Source organism: Bos grunniens, chromosome 2 (genome assembly GCF_055505025.1).
Source record: "Bos grunniens cultivar Pamir isolate PY7600 chromosome 2, Bosgru_T2T1.0, whole genome shotgun sequence".
NCBI classification, from domain to species: Eukaryota; Metazoa; Chordata; class Mammalia; order Artiodactyla; family Bovidae; genus Bos; species Bos grunniens.
Window position 1 is genome coordinate 74,525,350 of NC_141166.1, and position 16,693 is coordinate 74,542,042.

Consider the following 16,693-nt stretch of genomic DNA (forward strand, 5'->3'; position numbering starts at 1 on the left):
TTGTTATTTGCACATAAGAATCCTGATAGATATACACTGTAAGCCTAGGAATTTTAGAAAATAGGTTCTCATTCACTCATGAATATAATAATTTTACATGCTCAGTTTCCAGTCTACAAGGTTTGCATCTGATATGTTCTGGGAAAATAGCTGATTAAGGAATGCAAGAAGATTTTTATAATAAGGAAAAGGATGAGGGATTGGGGTGAGAGGCAAATTGTATTTTATAAATTACCATCTGTAAAAGTTCATAAGAAAGCAAATGTGTGTTGCAGGAATATTTAGCTGTTAAAGACCAGGGCAGTGATCTAAACATTAGAGTTTATATATATTTTAGTTAGTGAAGTTTCCTTTTTAAAAGAATAATACAGTGAACAAACAGATATAAATTAAATGATTAAATATGCATATCTACCATCAAATAGTCACATGGATGTGCATAAAGTCTTTATAAAGTGTGCAAACACTTAAACATTAACAACCTGGGGTATGTTAGAAGCATGTAAATGGAATTTAAAGAGATTTATTGTTATTTAAGATGAATACAATGCACAATAATTCCCCAAACATTTTTATTTCAGATTTTGTGACTTGAAAGAGTTACTAGCTTACTGAAGACTCTTATCAACTATGAGAAGAAAACTCAGAAACATAATTTCTTCTTTAGAATGTATAACTCAAGTTATGAAAGCCTAAAACTGCAGGAAGTTAGTTGAGATGCTGCCTAAGTGTTATGGTTCCTACATGAAAATCTAAAATATTACATACAAATTGATTTTAAAAGTATTATTAATATGAAGGGACTTTCCTGGAGGCTCAGATGGTAAAGAATTTGCCTACAATTCAGGAGAACCGGGTTCAATTCCTATAAGCACCTCAAATGGTAAGTCATCTCTAAATTGAGCTGAATAAACACAGTATTTAAACTCTTAGAAGGTGATGGGGACACAACTGGGCTTCTGAGAACTCAGATTTGAAGTCTTTGAAACGCAAAGGCAGATCACAAGGACTACCTGGAGGGGATCAGGACTTGTTTATTTTAATTAGGTCTTTCAGGGTTCATGATGTTTATAGTTTCTTCCCTGCCCTCAGCCAGGAGAAAGGAGGTACAGAGTGAGTTTGGGAAAGATGGGAGGCTTCCCAGAAGAGGGCAGCATTGCATAAGGGGTCAAAGGAGACAGTGGCTAAGCTAGCACAGCCTTCAGGGTGGTTAACCGGGATGAGAAAAAAGACATCCAAGAGGGCAGCTTCCCTGGAGTGTTAGAAAGGCAAGGAGGAAAATTACCAGAAGAGAGATTGGAGCAGTTCAAATAAACGTTTCATGTAAGAAGTTTATAGGGGAGTAGATGACAGACAAATGTGATCGCTGTGATGACTATGTTCTGCAGTGAGAATCTAAATACCTTGTGATCTGTTCAATGCAAGGGCATTTAGGGATAGGACAGGATGACACATTTGGAATGGGTGTTGTTTTGGAAAATTCCAGACTTATGGCCTCCTAGAATACAAGAGTGCAACTTGGGCCTTTAGTTCTTTGTTCAGTCCCCCAACTCCTGCCTCAAGGGAAGAGGTCTGGGATGACAGCTAATGGAGAAATGTTTGGTCCTGGAAGAGAATAAGGCTTCCCAGGTAGCACTAGTGGTAAAGAACCCACCTGCCAAGGCAGGAGACATAAGAGAAGTGGGTTCAGTCCCTGAGTTGGGAAGATTCCCCTGGAGGAGGGCATGGCATACTCACTCCAGTATTCTTGCCTGGAGAATCCATAGGATAGACATGGTGGGCTACAGTCCATAGCGTCACAAAGAGTCGGACACAACTAAAGTGACTTAGCACGCACACATGAACGGAAGAGGACAGATCCCCGTAGCTGCTGGAAGATTTTGAGAGAAAAGAAGTGAGGGCAAAGGTGCTACCAGACAAAAAAGGAAGGAGATGAGAACAGCAGGTTGAGCTAGAGTAGGGTAGAACAAAGGAGAGACTGAATAGGTTGCCAAGACTCACTGATTCAAATATGGACCAAAGGCTAGGATTTCTTTTCCTCTATGCTTGTCTGAGATTTCAAAGCTCTGCACTGAGCATGACTGAAATCAGGGGGAAAATCCAAATAATCAATATTGTCTTTGTAAACACATCAAGGACAGAAGATGGATACCTTCTGTCCTAGGTTGCCAGTCTTGTCCATCACCACTTGGATCTCCTTCTTCACTAATCAATATGGAATGAGAGCAGTCATCATCTTGGTCAGACTCCTGAAATATCATAAAATAGAAACTCAGTTTTTCAGTGTAATACTTGGTTGGCAGGGTGAATGTTGATTTTTTTTTTTCTAGGCTAAAGTTTCACACGGCTGATTCCTTTTAAATCGGATAAAGTATTCAGGACTAAAATAATGGGAAAGTGTTTGTCTCCAGAGCACCAGGCTTAGACAGACGTGAACGTGATTAATTGCATAATCAAAGATGAAGATCAAAGCTGAAATTGCATAAACACAGAGAAATTCAATATTTTATACTTTATCATGTCTGTATTCAGGCTGTTAAGCTGCCACCAATTCCATCCGAGTGGGTAACTGGAAAGAATCCTTTGGCCACAGCCAGTGAACAACCCCAAAGGAACATGGTCTTTTCCATAATGCCTCCCTGGGGCATCATTTACAGATGGTGAGGGTGGAAATCCTTGCCCTACATGGAAGCTGCAGATATAACCTTAGACTGAAAGGAGGCAGCAAAGCTGATTAAAGTTTTCACTATGACAGCCTTCTGATCTAATCGTGTTATGCGACTTCTCAAACTTCCCTTTTATGATCTAGAAAATGATCAAACTGCTGAAAAACATTGTTGAAAAGCAGCTTAACTTAAAAAAAACAACCAGCTTGACTTACAAAAAGTATTCCTGACTCCCTAAAGAAGAAATGTTTTCTATGAGAATGCATTGTTGTTGCTAGGTTCCTCCTTTAGAAGTTGTTGCTGGTGATTTTGCCCCTTTTAGTGGCTACAACAGTGATAGATGCAAGTAGTAGTTAAAATATCCCATCCTACCTGGATGTTATAATTGGCATTCTGGTTTCTGTGATCCAGATGAACGGTCTAGTTAAGCAGACTATTGGATAAAAAGTCTTTGCCCTAAATGCAGATGTTTGTCGGACAAGCAAGCAGACTTTATCATAAAGCCTCTGATATTTCATTCACTAATTCCCAAGAGAGTGTGGGAATCTTTTCACCTTGTTCATTTGACTTATCACTACCATTAAAATATTTTAGGTGTTCAATTTTTTAAAAACTTTTAATTTTGTACAGGGGTGAAACCGATTAACGACGTTACGGTAGTTTCAGGTAAACAGGGAAGGGATTCAGCCACACATAGACATGTATCCATTCTCCCTCAAACCACCCTCCCATCCAGGCTGGCACATGACATTGAGTGGAGTTCCGTGTGCTATACAATAGGTCCTTGTTGGTTATTCATTTTAAATATAGTAGTGTGTACCTGAGCATCCCAAACTCCCTAAGTGTCCCTTCCCCTTGGTGGAAGGTGTTCACTTATAATAGCTTAGTTATCATATTTTACTTTATATAGCAGTACACGCTTTGTAAAGCATTCTCTACCTCCCAGCACAGGTTAGGGGTCCTACCTCAGACCATCCTGGTTGTCAATGGCAGATGGGACAGCTGGACAGGTTCGCCCTGATCCTAGACTGTTGTCAATTTTACTGCTTATTCTTTGCATTTCAAAAATTCTACCACTCTCTGGCAAATTTCTTCTCCCTCCCATCCAATTACAAAGCGTGAGCGGTAGGGTATTACTATTTTATAAAATGCATGGAAATACCAAAACAGCAGTTCTTTAAAGAGCAGGAGACAAAATCACCTATAATCCTACAAATAAATAGCAAACTCTGTTCACTTCCCAAGTGTTTAATAATAGAGCTGTATCATGTCATTTCATATCTGGCTTTTTTACTTATGATGTATAAATTACATAGCAATTTACTAAGTAAATATCATTTTAGTGGAATTTTATCAGAGGGTCATAAAGATGTTTAGTAAGTCCCACAAGTGTTATGATATAAACCCCATCATGCATAGTAGGCAGTTTTTAATTCTTCATTATCACACATAGTGCTGTGAACATCTTTACAAGTAATACGCCAATTTTGTATTATCTCTTTAGAGTAGATTCTTAGACATGGGATTATAAGGAATTATTGATCTGAAGAATATTAGAATTTTTTTTTACATACGTTGCTTTAAAAGTAAATTTACACTTACTACTTACTGTCCACTAGCAGTGCATAAGTCTGTTTCACTACCTTCTCCCTTATCAATTAACAATTTTCATTTTTAGTAATGTGATATATGATCTGATTGTTTGAATGTGCATGCTTTTGTTAGTAGAAGTGTTGGAGATAGTTTCAGATGTTTAGTGACCACTGAAGTTTCCTTCTTAGTGTGTGTATATATATATATATATATAATTTCTTTTCATATAATGTCTAGAACACTCTGTGAGACTTCAGAATATATCTCTTCCATTTCATATAATTAGAGTGTTTCAATGAAATTTTTAGGCTGAATAAAACTAATTAACACTAATTTTTAGTGTTAAATATATAACTGGTTCTCGTTTCAAGTTTCTATGTTGATTAATGATCTGCGGTTGGTCTCAACTGCTCAGTTCATTTATTATTTGGTCCTTGAGGAAAAGTTGGAAGATGCGGAGCATGGGCAAACTACCTGCAAAACCCATAACAATGACCAGCATTTATCCATACAGTGCCAGACACTGCTGGACCTTTCACATATTAGCTAACTTAATCCTCACAAAAACTCTAAAGGTAGAAACTATTACTCCATTTATACATGAGGTTCAGAGGAGTTAAGTAACTTAACCAAGGTCACCTAGCAAGCCAGATTCACACCCAGACTCTGAAGTCTGGTTACAGAATTCATAATCACTCTGCTTTCTTTCTACTATGAAAAATTTGAAACAAGAGAGTCTCAACAAGAACCAGAAGGAAATTAATAATAGTGAGAAAATTAAGAGAAAGAATACCCAAACATAATTTATAATTTTTGCACAGGAGAAGATAAAAGATGTGTGATCCCTACAAACTCCTGACAAAAAACTTCTTCCTTAAAAAAAATAAAAAATAAAAACTGAAAAACCATAAGCATCACAAACAAAAAGGATGTGGGGAATAATACCTACTTTGAAGATTAACATGAAAATGAATACAAAAACAGCAACAGCTCAGAATTTTCTGTTTCTTTTAGAATCTTAAATATGAATGACTTTAATAGACTTCCCTTGTGGCTCAGCTGAAGAATCCACCTGCAATGTGGATCAAACCCAGAGTTTGATCCCTGGGTTGGGAAGATCCCCTGGAGAAGGGAAAGGCTACCCACTCCTGTATCCTGCCTGGAGAATTCCATGGACTGTATAGTCTGTGGGGCCGCAAAGAGTCGGATGCGACTGAGCGACTTTCACTTTCACTGGGTGACGGAGGAAAGGTTAAAATAATGCGGTCGTGAGTGAAGGAGAGAAAACGTTAGAATAGCACATCCCAAATAAATGGAGCCCATCAACCATTCACAGTAATGCAAGAGGTGACAACAGACTAGACAGCATAGCATTCTAATCTGCAAACAACAGAATGCCAACCACACAGAAAAGAGGCATAGAAATCATACGTAATTAAATTTGGAAAGAAGATTCTTCTTAGATGAAAAGAAGATTGGCAGAGGCCGTGAAGAGCCTCTCAGGAGCAATCCTACAAGCAAAGCAGCTGCATATATTTGTAAACTATAAAAACCTATTGCAGATAACCCAAAAAGAAAGCAAGCTTTCATTCAAAGAAAAGAAGTAAAGAAAGACCTTGGTTTTTTTTTTTTTATTTAAACCCTAGAGAAAGCACTAGAAAGAAGCAAATTCAATAGTGAGAGTCTATCTCTCCCTCAAAAATGAGTTCAAAGTTATTTCAACCATAATAAGAAAAATATAGAGTGAAAGTTCAAAAAATATCTTAGAACTGCATAAAAAATTAACTAAATATGAAGGGACTTTTAGTCTTTAAAAAAAAAAAAGCAAGTTTCCTAACTATACCACAAAAAAATGAAAAGTAAGTGTGTTTTCTTTTATCAATTTCTTTCTTTTTAAAATTTATTTTATTTCTATTTATTTGGCTGCAGTAAGCATATGGAATCCACCTCCCTGACCAGGGATCACACCCAGGCCCACTGCACTGGAAGGCAGATTCTTAACGACTGGACCACCAGGGAAGTCCCCTCCTGCTGTCTCTTGAGTTACTAAAATGATATCTTACCTATTCCTTAGCTCATTCATCTGGCAAATCACTGGAGCAGTCAATTTGGGGACAGACTCAGGAGGATGAAGTCAGAGAATGGGTACCGTGGTCTGGGTGGGGTTAGTCTATGAGCCAAGGTTTGGGTGGGATTAGAAAGAGGAAAAAGTAAGGGACATTGGACTTGGAGCTGTGAGGGTTTAAGGCCAAGACTAATTTTCATCCTAATCTTATGATTTGCTCTATGTGCTGTGCTGTGCTGAGCTAAGTCACTTCAGTCATGTCCAACTCCTTGTGACCCTGTGGACTGAAGCCCACCAGGCTCCTCTGTCCGTGGTATTCTCCAGGCAAGAATAGTGGAGTGGGTTGACCTGCCCTCTTCCAGGGGATCAAACCCGTGTCTGACCCAGAAATCAAACCCTCGTCTCCTGTGTTGTCTGCATTGCAAGGCAGATTCTTAACCACTGGAGCTTCAGGGAAGTCCCAAAGCTTTGATTTTTAGATCAGCTAGGTTCTATCACTGGGGTGGTTACTGTTTCTCCTCCTTGCAAGTTGAGAAGAACAGAGGCTACTTTGCAAAGCAGTTAACGGTAGTCACTTCTCTTGGTGGCAATTCCTGGGTGAGAGTCTTGTGTGCCGCTGGGCCTTCCCTGTGGAGCCTGATGGGAGCTGTGTGTCCTGAGAACAGGGGAGAGAGTGGGACAGGTGGACTTTGCAGATAGTGAATGGGCCGGAAGTAGGTAAGTACTCTTAAATGGTGTGATAATGGCCATCTATGCATGCTAAGTCCTTCAGTTGTTTCTAACTCTTTGTGACCCCATGGACTGTAGCTCGCCAGGCTCCTCCATCCATGGAATTCTCCAGGCAAGAATACTGGAGAGTGTTGCCATGCCCTCCTCCAGAGGATCTTCCTGACCCAGGAATCAAACCCATGTCTCTTATGTCTCCTGCATTGGCAGACTGATTATTTACCACTAGTGCCACCTGGGAAGCCCCGTCTGCTCTATTCATCTGCTATTAATAACTTGGCCAGAGGAAGGAGATGAAATGTTAGGCTGGGCAAGAAACGGGGAAAGGAGAGTCACCTCTCTCCTCGTTGACGTATTGACTCACTGGTGACTTCGAAAAAAAGCAAGCCTCTTAGGGAAGTAGGTTGTGATCTTTTTACCAGTGATAACAGCAAAAAAGGTAAACAACCCCCACCTCCTGCCCCCAAAAGATAAAGTGATACATTACCTTCTGCCTTATTATTGCAGTTGACAATTGAATATTCTTATATCCTGTCCCCATCCTTCCAATAAATTCACCCTCTTTTTCTTATAAAATCAATAGGCAAAGTTTAAATTATGATTATTTGAGTATTGTACTATACTGTATGTATTGCACTATAGTCATGCAATAGAAATGTAGTATGATTATACTTTCTTTCTTGCATAACTTTTATCGTACATAAACCCCAAATCCCTGTTTTTATTTCATTCACAATTTTATTTAATATTTAATTCATTTTCTTATATTTTTTAAAATCTTAAATCTTCCCAACCTCCAGTGGTCTTTCCACATGGTTAAATATATCAGAAAATATACCAGTTCCACCTTCTTCTTGGAAATCCCCATTATCCTGTTCTTCCTCACCCCAGCAATTGGAGCTCTTTGTTCTCCAGACTTCATACATGGGCTGAAGCCCTGGGACTTGCTGTCTGTTTTATACCAAGGATATCCTCCTCTCTTGTGTTGGGTTCCAGATCCTCTGAATCATGGATCCAATTTTCCCTTCTATTTTTATCTTATCCCCTTAATTTAATAGAGTACATAGTAGCTTCCTTAAAAGGCATGTGAAATGTAGAACGTTTACTCGTTTGCATGTCTGAAAAATGTCTTTATTCAACTCTAATATTTGGGGAAACAGTGGAAACAGTGTCAGACTTTATCTTTTGGGGCTCCAAAATCACTGCAGATGGAGACTGCAGCCATGAACTTAAAAGACGCTTACTCCTTGGAAGAAAAGTTATGACTAACCTAGATAGCATATTCAAAAGCAGAGACATTACTTTGCCAACAAAGGTCCGTTTAGTCAAGGCTATGGTTTTTCCAGTGGTCATGTATGGTTGCGAGAGTTGGACTGTGAAGAAAGCTGAGCGCCGAAGAATTGATGCTTTTGAACTGTGGTGTTGGAGAAGACTCTTGAGAGCCCCTTGGACTGCAAGGAGATCCAACCAGTCCATTCTAAAGGAGATCAGCCCTGGGTGTTCTTTGGAAGGACTGATGCTAAAGCTGAAACTCCAATACTTTGGCCACCTCACGCGAAGAGTTGACTCGTTGGAAAAGACTCTGATGCTTGGAGGGATTGGGAGCAGGAGGAAAAGAGGATGACAGAGGATGAGATGGCTAAATGGCATTACTGACTCGATGGACCTGAGTTTGAGTGAACTCTGGGAGATGGTGATGGACAGGGAGGCCTGGCGTGCTGCAGTTCATGGGGTTGCAAAGAGTCGAACATGACTGAGCGACTGAACTGAACTGAATATTTGATTTATAGTTTTCTGAATATAAAATCCTAGATTGAAAACCATATTCTTTGCTCAGATATCTGAAGGCATTCACTCCTTCCCTTTAATTTACTTTTTTAAAATTTTATTTTTCAATTGAAGGATAATTGCTTTACAGAATTGTGTTGTTTTCTGTCAAGCCTCAACATGAATCAGCCATAGGTATACATATATCCCCTCCCTCTTGAACTTTCCTCCCATTTCCTTCCCCATCCCACCCCTCTAGGTTGAAACAGAGCCCCTGTTTGAGTTTCCTGAGACATACAGCAAATTCTCATTGGCTATCTATCTACTTTACATACAGTAATTTAAGTTTCCCATGTTACTCTCTCCATACATCTCACCCTCTTCTCCCCTCTCCCCATGTCCATAAGTCTGTTCTCTATGTCTGTTTCTCCATTGCTGCCCTGCAAATAAATTCTTTGGTACCATCTTTCTAGATTCTGTATATATGCATTAGCACATGATGTTTATCTTTCTCTTTCTGACTTACTTCACTCTGTACAATAGGTTCTAGTTTCATCCACCTCATTAAAACTGATTCAAATGTGTTCCTTTTTATGGTTGAGTAATATCCCATTGTGTATATTTACTTTTAAGAATAGCATATATTCAGGAATGTGCACATATCAAAACTGTATAGATTCATGAATTTTTATAAACTGAACATACTCCTAAGTCAAGTAAAAGTCTTCTTAGACATAATATAAAAATCAAGACCCATAAGGGAAAAAGTGGATAAATTGATTTTCATCAAAAATAAAAACTTTTGTTTGGTAAAAGAGCTGTTAAAAAGGTGAAAAAAGTAAACCAAATTTTTCTCGTTGACTAGCAGAAAATATTTGTGAGTTACACATCCAGAATATATAAAGAATTCTCTAAACCCAACAATAAGACAAATAATTCAATCAGAAAATGGACAAAATATTTGAATAATTATGGCTATTGGCAAACACATTTTTTTAAAATGTATTTTAACATTGTTCATTAGGGAAATGCAAATTATAACCACAATGAGCTACCATCATATACCTATTTTGGTTAAAAATTTTTTAAATGGTTAAAATAAAAAATACTGATAGTACCAAATGCCGCCAAGGGTATAGAGACATTGGATCTCTCATTTACTGCTGGTGGGAATATAAAATGGTTAGAGCCACTCTGGAAAATTGTTAGGCAGCTTTAAAAAAAATTAAACATACATTTACCAAATGACCCACTAATTGGATTCCTGGGCATGTATCCTAGAGAAATAAAAACATAAATTCACACAAAAATTTGTACATAGATGTTCATGGTAGCTTTATATGTAATAGCCCCAAACTGGAAACAACCCAAATGTCTTTCAACAGATGGACAGCTAAATAAATTTAGCTGTCCCACAGCTAAATGTGGGACAAAATAAAATTGTAATAGAATACTACTTAGCAACATAAAGAAACTATTGATACATAGAACAACTTGGATCTATCTCAGGAGTGTTATGCTCAGTAGAAAAAGCCAATCTCAAAAGTTTACACATATGATAATGCCATTTATATGACATTCTTGAAGTGATAATAGAGATGGAGAACAGATCAGTGGTTGCAGAGAGACCATGGCAATTAAGAGTGTAGTAAGGGGGTTCCTTTGTGGTAACAGAACAGTTTTGTATCTCCGCCAAAGATTCAGGGGATAAAATGTCACAGAACTACGCACACAGACACACACAAACAGAAGAAAGAAAAAGGAATGCACATAAAAACCAGTGAAATCCAAGGAAGGTCTGTAGTCTAGTTCATTGTGGTGTTGGGTTAATGTCAATTTTCTAGGTTAGACAATCAGCTACAGTTATAATAATTCCCATTGAGGAAAGCTGGTGAAGGTTATACAGGAGCTCTCTGTACTCTTTTTACAAGTTCTTATGAATCTATAGTTATTTCAGATTACTTTTTTACTTAAATTTTTGGTTTTTGTTTTCTTTATTGTTTTAGAATAATTTTTGGAAAGAGAAAGGTACAAAAAGATCTTACTACACTATCTCTAAAACTCTTCATATAGTTTCTGTCTATTATAATCCATACCTCATTAACTTGTAAAAATAAACACATTTGTGGTCATATTCTTTTTACCAATAAAATATAGAGTAGTAATTTTTAAAAAATTGTCACCATTGTGCAGCATGTGGGATCTTAGTTTCCCAACCAGGGATTGAACCCAGGGCTCCCAACTTTGCTCCCACTCCCACCCCTGCAGTGAAAGCATTGAGTCCTAACCACTAGACTGTCAGGGAATTCCTATAGAGTTGTAATATTTTTAACTGTTTGGACTATGTTAAATTCTATAAAAATTCAAAAAAATACAAATGAATATACAGTACAAAGTTCTTCTCCATTTCAGTCCTTTTAGGCAACCACTGTTAACAGTTTATTATACATTTAGGAAATCATTCCATCATTTTCTGTGGGTCATAATGTTTGTTACTAGTACTATTACTATACTTTGTGAAGTTATTCATCATGGACAGGGGGTAATGACCAGGACCAAGAGGAGGCACCTCCTTTGTGGTATCCTAGGATGGATTTGACATGAACAGAATAAAGATTTTCTCTTCTTTCACATTAACATGCATAAAGACAAGCTACATTTTATTATTTAGCATGGATTCAGCTGCAACAATATTCTATGGTATACACATACACGCATAATGTATGAGACTCAGAATTGACTAGCTAATTACTGCCTTGAGATTAAACTCATGAAGCACTATGATTAATTATGGTTTAAGTTTCCTTATAATCACATTTAAATATATAATTGTAATATATGTTTGTTATAAATATTCAAGCAACTTAAATGAAGTAGATATAAATGAAGTAAATGTAGATGCAGTAGGTTATCCCTTTTTCTGTTAGTTCTTCTATGTGAAGATTAGAGCATCTTACCTCACTGCTGCCAATGCTCTGCAAGATTATATTTTGGTTTTTAGTAACTGTCATCATATCAGTTGGAGAAGAGTTTGTATCATGACAAATGTCAAGCAATGATTCAGCATGTCTTTCTGCCAAAAGAAACATAAAAATGTGTTTTGATAAGCTGCATCTCCAGCAATTTCACAGCAACATCTAGCATTAGGTTCTAAAAATGAGTTCCATTTTGTTTAAAATTTTCTTGAAATAGTGATCTGGGATCCTGAGGAAACTTTGGGCCATAATTTTTACTGGAAAAAATGTGAGGACAAAAGGAATCCACAGAATGAATGCATTTTTGTTTGTTTTTTAAAAAGGGGGTAATGTTGCTAAGTGTAACCCCTAATAAGGGGCTGGGAATTATATCTGTACTGTAGTTGCCGAAGACAAAAGTGCTCAGCTGCTTGGAGCACCTTTCCTGTCTAGCACTTGAAGCCACATTAAATTGACAGAGTTCTGAACACCAAACAATGAATTCCCAGTTAGTTCCTGGGGGACACTGTTCTCTTACATACCCTTCTCCTGTTATCTTGACTTTTTCAGATAAGCATGTGCTCTACCGTGAAAACTTCTTCCTCTTGCATCTCTTCCTATTTCATTGATCGTATGAGTGATACAAAATTGAAAGAGTGATCTCTACTCATAGCCTGCATTTGTTCACCATATTTTCTTTCTTCACTCTTTGCAACCTTTCTACTGCCTCCATCCTACCATTGAAACCCTCACTTTCTTATCACATCTGCTTTGTAAACTCTTTTCCAATTTGATGCTGCTTCCCACCCCTTCTTTCTTGCAGTTCTCTCCTAATTCTCCTCCTTCCTTTCTTATGCCTCGTCCATGTGTACCTTCTCTGCCCAGCCCCTGCAATTTTCTCACCATCATCGATCCTTTAGTGATCTCACCTACTCTCAGATCTTCACAGTCTCCTTGTAGAGAACTTGCAAAGAAACCCATCAGTCCATCTTATCCAATCCTTTCCCCACAAGCCCTGGCCTACAGAAAATTGCTACTTTGAAGATCAAAAGTTCTCATCAAATGAGTGTTTTAGAACCCATTACCTCAACATCCACACCAAGCCATAATGTTCTCCTATTTTGTTAATTGTATTTCTACCTCCCTACTTCCTAGGGCTGAAACTTTGTTTTTTTGTTGTTGTTGTTGAAAACATATAGTTTAATTTTTCAAACAATCTAATTTGAACCAAAACACTATTTCTAAGACTTGTTCATTCCATCTGGTAAGGGAAATAAACTGAATCCAAATTTAGATTATAGCTCAGGTTAATTTTTTTTTTTTTCATTAAATTTGCCATTTCCCTTTAGGTGATACGAAGTAGGTTTTTTTTTTTCTTTTTCTAATTTTATTTTATTTTTAAACTTTACATAATTATATTAGTTTTGCCAAATATCAAAATGAATCAGCCACAGGTATACATGTGTTCCCCATCCCAAACCCTCCTCCCTCCTCCCTCCCCATACCATCCCTCTGGGCCGTCCCAGTGCACCAGCCCCAAGCATCCAGCATCGTGCATCGAACCTGGGCTGAAACTTTGGAATCATGTTTAACTCAAGCCTCTCAACCCTTGTCTATATGTCTCCTCTATCAACTTTGCATCACTATATTCTGTGAATTCTTTCACATTCTCTTAAACTCACATACCTAGAACCTCTCAGGCCCACTACACGCCATGTCCAAAGTCTCTTTTCCTGATCCTTGAAACCACGCACAGGTACTTCTATAGTTTCTTAATAGAGCTTGCTTGTCATGAGTCTCTTCCTCTCCTAAAACATGGCTTTCATCGTTCCCTGTCTTAAAATTCTTCAGTGACTCTATTTCATTGCCAAAAAAAAAAAAAAAAATGTCCTTCAGTCTGACATTTAACGACTCTTTGATGGACTCAGTCTCTTTGTGTGTCTATCTTCTGCATTCCTTTCCCCTGACATGAACTGTTGGTTTTAGTCTCCGGTTCGCCCCTGGGATGAGCCATGCTCACTTACAGCATGATGCCTCTGTCCACAAAATCAGCTCTCATGGTTTTTTTTAGAACCAGATTGAGTCTTACCTCTTCCATGAAACCTTCCTGGGGATAGCCTTGTTCCCTGTCCAGAGCTCCCAACAAAAATCCAATCAGACAATAAAGTCAAGCAGTTTTCACAAAGTCACACGTGGCTCAGTGGCACTTTTTCCATTACATTTCTTTCTGTGGCTGTGTTTTGTCTTGCTTAGACGCTTTCTCCATGCCTATATCACATCTTTTTGCTTCCTTCATATTTTATCCAGCATTAGAGAACCACAGCAAGTCCTTCTTCCCCTTTTAAGTTTATAACAATCTCTTTCTCCTCTGACTGATGTAGTGTGTCCCTGACTGTACTGAGCAAAAGAGACACTGATGTATAGAACAGTCTTATGGACTCTGTGGGAGAGGGAGAGGGTGGGAAGATTTGGGAGAGTGACATTGAAACATGTAGAATATCATGTAAGAAACGAGTTGCCAGTCCAGGTTTGACGCGCGATACTGGATGCTTGGGGTTGGTGCACTGGGACGACCCAGAGGGATGGTGTGGGGAGGGAGGAGGGAGGAGGGTTCAGGATGGGGAACACATGTATGCCTGTGGCGGATTCATTTTGATATTTGGCAAAACTAATACAATTATGTAAAGTTTAAAAATAAAATAAAATTAAAAAAAAAAAAATTTGGACCACATCTTAGTCTTCTTTGCCTATCTCAGAGTACCTAACTTTGGGTCTTGTACAAAGTCCCTGGATTATAGATAGCTATTCACTTGATTTCTTTTTTTCTTTATTTATTTAAAGTATCTATTTACAATGTTGTGTTAACATCTACTGTACAACAGAGTGATTCAGTTACACATATATATACATTTAGCTTGACTTCTTTAAGAGGATCCATCAAATACATGTAAAAAACTATAAAAGGGCTTTTATAGCTAGAGAATTTCAAAAGTGAAATAAAAATATTACCTGGTTTTGGCATAGAATTCATTAAAATGTCCAATAACTGCTGCTTTCTGAAACTCTCTATTTGTGACACATAATGTATTGCTGATTTTCCACTAAAATCACAGAGTTTAGGGTCTCTAGGAAGAATAGAATCAACATCAAAGATTACTGAGTTAAATTATTGAAAAAGAAAACCAATATGAGAGGAAAAACATTGACATCAAATAAATAAAAATAATTTTATATAGTTTGGGGATAGCAATAATGAATTCAAAATGCATGAGAGACAGAGAGAGAAAATTTTCAAGATTTTTAACTGAAAGGAATATGTTGCATATTTTAGGCCACTTCTAGTCTAAAAACATTCTAATAATTTGCTGAAAATTTTCAACCTTGGACAAGAAGTTTCATAATTCTTTAATAATGCATAAAGCAAGCAAAGATAAAAACATCTTGATAAACTGTTGTCTTATCATCCCAAATAGCTGGCTTCATTGATTTTTTCTTCTCAGTGCTTTAGCTAACTGCTTATTCTCAATATTTCTTTTTCCTAACTCTAATACCGAGCTCTTTTATTATTCAAATTAGAATAATGCTAGTAGAATGGCCTAGCATTTCACCTTGAAATTAAACTGACATACTTATTTCGCAGACGCTTGGTTGAGTGGAGTGATCTTATCATAGAGCCTCTCTGTATGATTTTTCATTCCTCTTGTCCTGTGATTGTTAAGCCCCATGGCTGATCTTAGAGTTCCTTGCATCAGTGCAAATCTCCTGTCTATGCTGCCATGAATCCTAGAATTAGACATCAGCTCAAAGAGGTCCAGAAGGTAAACGATGGGAACTCTGTTTACAGATTACGGTGAGGGAAACAATGGCTAGACTTGCTTCACTAGTCACATTCTGTTTTTATTGGATGTGTGGCATGTGAGATCTTTGTTCCCCGACCAGGGCCTGAACCACACCCTCTGCAGTGGAAGCACAGAGCCTTAACCACCGGACCACTAGAGAAGTCCCAGGTTAATGTTTTATGATCTATAATAATATTCTTAGGGCTTTTTCTCCCTCCATGCTCATGGTTCAAAAGAATTAGCATAGGTCCAAGAATCAAGGGACTGCCACTAACCTTAATACATGGCCTTAGGCAAGTCACTTAGCTCTCTGGGACCTTAGTTTGCTCAGTTCAGTTCAATTCAGTCGCTCAGTCATGTTCGACTCTTTGCAACCCCATGGATTGCAGCATTCCAGGCCTCCCTATCCATCACCAACTCCTGGAGTTTACTCAAATTCATGTCCATTATGTCAGTGATGCCATCCTCTGTGGTCCCCTTTTCCTCCTGCTTTCATTCTTTCCCAGCATCAGGGTCTTTTCAAATGAGTCAGTTCTCTGCATCAGGTGGTGAAAGTACTGGAGTTTCAGCTTCAGCATCAGTCCTTCCAATGAATATTCAGGACTGATTTCCTTTAAGATGGACTGGTCGGATCTCCTTGCAGTCCAAGGAACTCTCAAGAGTCTTCTCCAAGACTACAGTTCAAAAGCATCAATTCTTTGGTGCTCAGGTTTCTTTATAGTCCAACTCTCACATCCATATGACTGCTGGAAAAACTATAGCTTTGACTAGATGGGCCTTTGTTGCCCAAGTAATGTCTCTGCTTTTTAATATGTTTAATACGTTGTCTAAGTTGGTCATAACTTTTCTTCCAACTTTTCCTTTTTTAATTTCATAGCTGTAGTCACCATCCTCAGTGATTTTGGAGCCCCCCCAAAATAAAGTTTGTCACTGTTTCCATTGCTTCCCCATCTATTTGCCATGAAGTGATGGGACCAGATGCCATGATCTTAGTTTTCTGAATGTTGAGTTTTAAGCCAACTTTTTCACTCTCTTCTTTTCACCTTTGTTGGCAAAGTAATGTCTTTGCTTTTTAATATGCTA

At 38.0% G+C, this 16,693-nt stretch overlaps 1 protein-coding gene across 2 annotated transcripts in view; it reads right to left on the minus strand.

Moving 5' to 3' along the window:
- MAP3K19 (mitogen-activated protein kinase kinase kinase 19) overlaps positions 1-16,693 on the minus strand; it is a 59,768-nt gene that overhangs the window by 34,205 nt on the left and 8,870 nt on the right. For both annotated transcript variants that reach the window (XM_086350430.1, XM_086350438.1), the window contains exons 4-6: positions 14,781-14,896; positions 11,775-11,890; positions 2,153-2,249 (exon numbers count right to left, since the gene is read on the minus strand). In XM_086350430.1, the coding sequence (XP_086206556.1) occupies positions 2,153-2,249; positions 11,775-11,890; positions 14,781-14,896 (329 nt within the window). The remainder of the gene's footprint in view (positions 1-2,152; positions 2,250-11,774; positions 11,891-14,780; positions 14,897-16,693) is intronic.